At 71.7% G+C, this 6,543-nt stretch overlaps 1 protein-coding gene across 3 annotated transcripts; it reads left to right on the top strand.

Annotated features, from left to right (window-relative positions):
* Positions 1–1,797: 1,797 nt before the first annotated feature.
* C26H2orf68 (chromosome 26 C2orf68 homolog) lies at positions 1,798–6,462 on the top strand. Of its 3 annotated transcripts, none has more exons than XM_048829593.2 (4): positions 1,798–1,938; positions 3,076–3,218; positions 4,150–4,295; positions 5,256–6,462. In XM_048829593.2, exons 1-4 carry the CDS (start codon positions 1,823–1,825, stop codon positions 5,376–5,378), a joined length of 528 nt encoding a protein of 175 aa, XP_048685550.1. In that variant the 5' UTR covers positions 1,798–1,822; the 3' UTR covers positions 5,379–6,462. The 3 variants fall into 3 exon arrangements, with proteins under 3 accessions (XP_048685550.1, XP_048685551.1, XP_048685548.2); XM_048829594.2 differs by having other exon boundaries at positions 1,803–1,938; positions 3,179–3,294; XM_048829591.2 differs by lacking the exon at positions 1,798–1,938 and adding an exon at positions 2,503–2,981 and having other exon boundaries at positions 3,076–3,294.
* The last annotated feature ends 81 nt before the right edge of the window (positions 6,463–6,543 follow it).

The raw sequence follows: 6,543 nt of genomic DNA, 5'->3' as shown, positions 1-6,543 counted from the left end.
GTAGGGGGCAGTGGAAAGGGGACCAGGGCTCGGTGTGGGGGGCAGGGGGCTGAACGCACACGAAGAGGCCCAGTGCCCGGGTACCGGTGGCGCTGGGCAGGGGGCAGTGGAAAGGGGACCCAGCGCTCGGTGTGGGCGGCGGGGGGCTGAACGCGCACGAAGGGGCCCGGTGCCCGGGTACAGGGCGGCGCTGGGTAGGGGGCAGTGGAAAGGGGACCCAGCGCTCGGTGTGGGCGGCGGGGGGCTGAACGCACACGAAGGGGCCCGGTGCCCGGGTACAGGCGGCGCTGGGTAGGGGGCAGTGGAAAGGGGACCCAGAGCTCGGTGTGGGGGGCAGGGGGCTGAACGCGCACGAAGGGGCCCGGTGCCCGGGTACAGGGCAGCGCTGGGCAGGGGGCAGTGGAAAGGGGACCCAGAGCTCGGTGTGGGCGGCGGGGGGCTGAACGCGCACGAAGGGGCCCGGTGCCCGGGTACCGGCGGCACTGGGTAGGGGGCAGTGGAAAGGGGACCCAGGGCTCGGTGTGGGCGGCGGGGGGCTGAATGCACACGAAGGGGCCCGGTGTCCGGGTTCAGGCGGCGCTGGGTAGGGGGCAGTGGAAAGGGGACCCAGGGCTCGGTGTGGGCGGCGGGGGGCTGATCGCGCACGAAGGGGCCCGGTGCCCGGGTGTCGTCGGTGCTGGGCAGGGGGCAGTGGAAAGGGGACCCAGCGCTCGGTGTGGGCGGCGGGGGGCTGATCGCGCACGAAGGGGCCCGGGGCCGGCGGCGCTGGGTAGGGGGCAGTGGAAAGGGGACCCAGCGCTCGGTGTGGGCGGCGGGGGGCTGATCGCGCACGAAGGGGCCCGGGGCCGGCGGCGCTGGGCAGGGGGCAGTGGAAAGGGGACCCAGCGCTCGGTGTGGGGGGCAAGGGGCTGAACGCGCACGAAGGGGCCCGGGTACAGGCGGCGCTGGGTAGGGGGCAGTGGAAAGGGGACCCAGGGCTCGGTGTGGGCGGCGGGGGGCTGATCGCGCACGAAGGGGCCCGGTGCCCGGGTGTCGTCGGCGCTGGGCAGGGGGCAGTGGAAAGGGGACCCAGAGCTCGGTGTGGGGGGCAGGGGGCTGATCGCGCACGAAGGGGCCCGGTGCCCGGGTACAGGCGGCGCTGGGCAGGGGGCAGTGGAAAGGGGACCAGGGCTCGGTGTGGGCGGCGGGGGGCTGAACGCGCACGAAGGGGCCCGGTGCCCGGGTACAGGGCAGCGCTGGGCAGGGGGCAGTGGAAAGGGGACCAGCGCTCGGTGTGGGGGGCAAGGGGCTGAACGCGCACGAAGGGGCCCGGGGCCGGCGGCGCTGGGCAGGGGGCAGTGGAAAGGGGACCCAGCGCTCGGTGTGGGGGGCAAGGGGCTGAACGCGCACGAAGGGGCCCGGGGCCGGCGGCGCTGGGCAGGGGGCAGTGGAAAGGGGACCCAGGGCTCGGTGTGGGGGGCAAGGGGCTGAACGCGCACGAAGGGGCCCGGGGCCGGCGGCGCTGGGCAGGGGGCAGTGGAAAGGGGACCAGGGCTCGGTGTGGGGGGCAAGGGGCTGATCGCGCACGAAGGGGCCCGGGGCCGGCGGCGCTGGGGAGCGGCGTGGGGCACACGCGGGGTGGAGCGGAGGCTGAACGGTCTCCGCTCCAGGGGGTGCAGGGGGCGCCCCTGGGGGATTGTGGGGGAGACGCGGGGCTGGGCCCGGGGCGGGGGCCCGGGTCTGGGTCCGTCTCCCGCGGCTGCCCGCGCTCGGCCGGGCGGGGCCGGGGGCGGTCTCAGGACCCGGCGCCGCCGCTCTCCGGCGCTGGGCGAGGCGGGGGCCGATGGACGCGGGGCCGGAGGCGGAGCGGGGCCCGGCCTGGGGCGGCTGCCGGCCGGGGGGGCGGCTCGACATGAGCCACGGCTTCGTGCGGCACATCCGGCGGAACCAGATCGCCAGGTACCGGCCCGGACCCCCGGGCCCGGACCCCGGATCTCCCCGCCCCGGGACCGGCCCTGGACCCCGCCCCCCGAGCTCCCCAGGACCGGACCGGACCGGACCGGACCCTGTCCCCGCCCCGGGACCGGCCCTGCACCCCGAACTCCCCGGGACCGGACCCCGGATCTCCTGGGAGCGGACCGGACCCTGTCCCCGCCCCGGGACCGGACCTGGACCCCGCCCCCCCGAAACCGGACTCCGCCCCCCGGGCTCCCCAGGACCGGACCGGACCAGACCCTGCCCCTGCCCCCGCCCCGGAACCGGACCTGGACCCTGCCCCCCCGAGCTCCCCGGGACCGGACCCCGCCCCCCGAGCTCCCCGGTACCGGACCCCGGATCTCCCGGGACCGGACCGGACGGGACCGGACCCTGTCCCCGCCCCCCCGAACTCCCCGAGACTGGACCCCGGATCCCTCGGCACCCGACCCCGCTCTCCGGGACCGGCGCCCGCCCACCTGGTACCTGAACTTGGCCCAGACCCCGCCCCCCTCCAGGTGTGGGATCCTGGGCGCGGACACGCCCCCAAGTACCTGACCCCGGCCCCGGACCCCCACCCCCACTCGGCTGGGACTCCTGGTCCTTGCCCCCAGAGAACCCCCCCACCCACATGGGAGCTCCCAGCCCTGCAGACCCCCCCGCACCTCCGGCTGGGTGCCCCCCAGCCCTGCCTGTATAAGGCCGGAAAGGTCTGGGGGAGCTGGACCCTCACTGGGTGCAGGGCTGGGAGACCCCGGCTGTGGGGGTCGGAGTTTGACGCCTCCCAGGTCATGCCTGCCCCTCCCTGGGCACATTTTGGGTTACTGGCATGGCATCTATGTGCCTGCCAGTTCTCTGTTCAGTGGTGGAGTCTCGGGGGGCGGGGACGGGGACGGGGACGGGGGGGGGACGGCAACTGCTAACGCAAACAGCAAGTGGGATGCCTCTCTCCAGCCAGGCGAAAAGGGTAGATGCCTATCCCCCACTCCCCTCTGCAGACCCTATAAGGGGGGCCACTGGAGAACAGGGTAAGATGGGGAAGGTAACACCCCCACCCCCACCGCACCAGCCCCTCGCCCTGCCACCAGACCTATGCGAACCCACCCCATGTGCACCCCCTAGGCTTGACGAATCAATGGCATCTCCAGGCAGGCCTGTCCCGGCTCCCAGCCCCGCCAGCCCCATCCCCAGCCGCAGCCCCAGGCCTCACTCTCCTCCCCATCAGGGACGACTACGACCGGGAGATGAAGCAGGCCAAGGAGAAGGTGAAGAAGAGGCACACGCCAACCCCGCCCCGGCCCAGGAAACCTGACCAGCAGGTGTACCGCCCCTGCCGGAGAAGTGAGCACGGCCGGTGCCCTGCCCTCTGCGCTCCCACTGGGGAGCGGACGTGGCACGTGTCCAGCAGAGTGGGGGTGCCCCCCCTCAGCCGGTGCTGGCGGGGGCCGCCAGGCGTTGTTAGCTCCCGCGCTGATCAAAGTCATTGAGTTTGGTGGAGGCGAGTCCAGGCTCCCCCCAGCACCGCGTCTGCGCCTTTGGTGCGATGGGCGTCCGTTCCAAGGGGCGGCTGACTGACCAGCCAGAGTTGGGCCGTGGCCAGGCCAAGGGATCAGGTTGGGACCGGCCTGGCCAGCCCTTTCCTTGGTCACTGGCAGCACCGCAGAGCAAGGGTTTAACCACGCGGTCCCTTCGCCTGGAGCCTTGGGTCCAAATCTCAGTGACGGTCGCCCGCGGGACCTGGCTCTGGGCCTCCTAGCTGGTGCCCATCGCAGTCCAAAGATGATCACAACTGGCCACTTCTGCTTAGCAGGATTCTGAGGGGCTGCGGGTCGGGACTGAGGGGCACCGGCAGGGCTGGTGGGGAGCCCAGGGCTGAGCTAACAGGGGGCTGCGGGTCAGGATTGAGGGGGACCGGCAGGGCTGTGTGATGGGGAGCCCAGGGCTGAGCTAGCAGGGGGCTGTGGGTCCGGAGTGAGGGGCACAGGGAGAGCTGGGGGGAGCCCAGGGTTGGGCTAGCAGGGGGCTGCGGGTCGGGAGTGAGGGGCGTTAGACCAAGACCCCTTAAATCTGACAGATACCTGGTGCCGGGTTCAGGGACTCCATTTCCAGACTGCTGTGCCCGGGCCCTGTGTTCTCTGGGTGGGCGCAGGCACCATCTGGCCACACTCTCCTAATCAGCTTCCTTTTGCTCCCCAGGTCGAGTGGACCCAGCCTGCGGCCTGGAGTATGAGGGGTCTAGCGAGAGCAGCTCCAGCACCGAGCCAGACCCCCGCAGCACAGAGCTCTTCTGCCTCGAGTATGAGGCTGACAGCGGCGAGGTCACCTCGGTCATTGTGCACCAGGTGTGTGCCTGGCGCACCGGGCAGGGGGTGGGAGCTAGTAGGGAGCTGACCCCAATGACTGAGCGAGGTGTTCGGGCCTGGGCTGCAAGGAGCACGGTGTGGAGCTCGGCGGGGGGCGCCGTGCTGTGGGGGGGGGCTCAGTGGGGGGCCCCGTGGTGTGGGGGGCGGGGGGGCTCGACAGGGGGCGCCGTGCTGTGGGGAGCGGGGAGGGCGCTCCGCCTGGGGCACCGTGATGTGGAGAGTGGGGCGGGGGGCTCAGCAGGGGGCGCTGTCACAGGGTAGGGGGCTCAGCAGGGGGTGCCATGGGGAGTGGGGCGGGGGGCTCAGCAGGGGGCGCCATGGGGAGTGGGGCGGGGGGCTCAGCAGGGGGCGCTGTCACAGGGCAGGGGGCTCAGCAGGGGGTGCCATGGGGAGTGGGGCGGGGGGCTCAGCAGGGGGCGCTGTCACAGGGCAGGGGGCTCAGCAGGGGGCGCCATGGGGAGTGGGGCGGGGGGCTCAGCAGGGGGCGCCATGGGGAGTGGGGCGGGGGGCTCAGCAGGGGGCGCTGTCACAGGGTAGGGGGCTCAGCAGGGGGCGCATCCAGTGTTCTGTGCGGTCCCTCCATCCTGTTGGTGTCTCCCCATCTCTTGCGCTCTCCCCCTTGCTCCCCCGACTCTCCAGGGGCAGAAGGCACCAGCCGATCCCTCTCCCTTCACATGCCAGCTGCCGGCCCAGCAGCCCTCCCCTCCCACAAACGGGCCTGGACCCGCAGTCCCCATGGCAGAGGCTGCAGCCAGCACAGAGTGACGGAGAATTGTCCAGCTGGGGCGTGCTGGGGCCCTGGCACATGCTGCCCAGGGTTGTGCAGGGAGCTGGCGTTCAGCTGAAATTGCTCCACTGGGACGGAGGGCTGGGCGCATCCGGGAGCTGGGTGGCAGGAGTTTCCGGAGCTGACCGCGGGCCCTGCCCCTCTTGCTGCAGGATGACAGCCCCGAGGAGGTGACGGAGAAGGTCTGTGCCCAGAGCCCGCTGGAGCCGCCCCTGCATGAGGCCCTGAGGCAGCGGGTGCAGGAGGAGCTGCGGAAGCGGCGGGCGAAGCGCTGAGGCCCCGTGGCGGCCATGCTGGACGGGAGCTGCCTGGGTGTGAGCCCCATGGGGAGCTGCGGCACCTTGGCTGGTGGGAGCTGGAGGCTCTGGCCCCAGGGAGCAAGGACCCGGCTACCCCAAGCTCTGACAGACTTGCGGAGCGGGTTTGTTCCCTACCACTTCCAGCCACCCCCAGCAGCCAGGGCCCAGCACTGGTGCCCCCCGGAGGAGCTGGCTGCTAGGTAGGGGATCCTGAGCTGGGCGGCCTGGGGGCTCCTGGGAACTGGGGCAGATGAAGCCCTGGGCACAGCCTGGCGGGAGGAGCCTCGCCCAGCCTCGTAATGCCTGGAGGGTGCACTTGGTGCTGACAGGCCCCATGAAGCCACTCTGCCCCCAGGGTCCTCCAGCCTCCCTTCCCCCAAGTTCCCCTGCTCCCCCTCCTCTCAGGCTCCCCCCACACCCAGCCCCCCAGCCCCTAGGGTCCCGCAGCGCCCAGTCCCCCTGGCTCCCCCATCCACCTGTTCCCTGATTTCCATGCCCCCAGGGTCCCCCATCCCCATTTCCCCAACTCCCAGCCCCTGGGGTCCCCTCTCCTCCGTTCTGTGGGTGGCTGAGCTGCTCAATTCCTGGGGGGCTCACACCCAGGCAGACTGTTGTTTAAGGGAGCTCTGTGGCTGGTTGAAGGTGGCTGGTTGAAGGTGCCAGGCTGTTGGCCAGCAAACAGCACAGGACCTGGCAGCTGGGGCCGTGGCCGGAGGACACCGGGATTGGTCTGGTCCCTGAGAGGTTGCCACGGGCCCCATGCCCCCACCCAGGCAGGAATGTGCCACTGAGCCCTTTAGGGGACGCCCTGTGTCCTGGGTGGGGGAACCGGCTGAACCCCATTGGATCTGCCCTACATGCATGGTGGAACCGCCCCCTCGGAGCCGGGCTGCGTCCGGCATCTCGATTCTAGTGCCTGTTGGCCCCAGGGGTGCTGGAGAAATGAATGAGCCCCGTGCTCCAGTGCCATGGCCAGCCAGGCCTGCCCCAGGGAGCTCTCGGCACCGGGACCGCAGGGCCCTGTGCTCACAGCACCAATAAACACGCTGACAAAACAGAACCAGGGTGTGTAGTAACGAGCATTCCTGTGCGACCCCTGTCTGGATGGGGATCACTGGGGCCGCGCTCTGGGGGTGTTCTA

This window comes from Caretta caretta, chromosome 26 (assembly GCF_965140235.1).
Source record: "Caretta caretta isolate rCarCar2 chromosome 26, rCarCar1.hap1, whole genome shotgun sequence".
NCBI lineage: Eukaryota > Metazoa > Chordata > Testudines > Cheloniidae > Caretta > Caretta caretta.
Note: the sequence above shows the minus strand (reverse complement) of the source record. Positions and strands in the feature narration are given on the sequence as shown.

Excerpts from the sequence above, each read along its gene's own strand:
- C26H2orf68 (XM_048829591.2), top strand. The coding sequence starts at position 2,783 with ATGGCATCTATGTGCCTGCCAGTTCTCTGTTCAGTGGTGGAGTCTCGG. Across the intron at positions 2,982-3,075 it reads GGGGGCCACTGGAGAACAGG|GCTTGACGAATCAATGGCAT; the intron begins GTAAGATGGGGA and ends TGCACCCCCTAG. Across the intron at positions 4,296-5,255 it reads CCTCGGTCATTGTGCACCAG|GATGACAGCCCCGAGGAGGT; the intron begins GTGTGTGCCTGG and ends CTCTTGCTGCAG.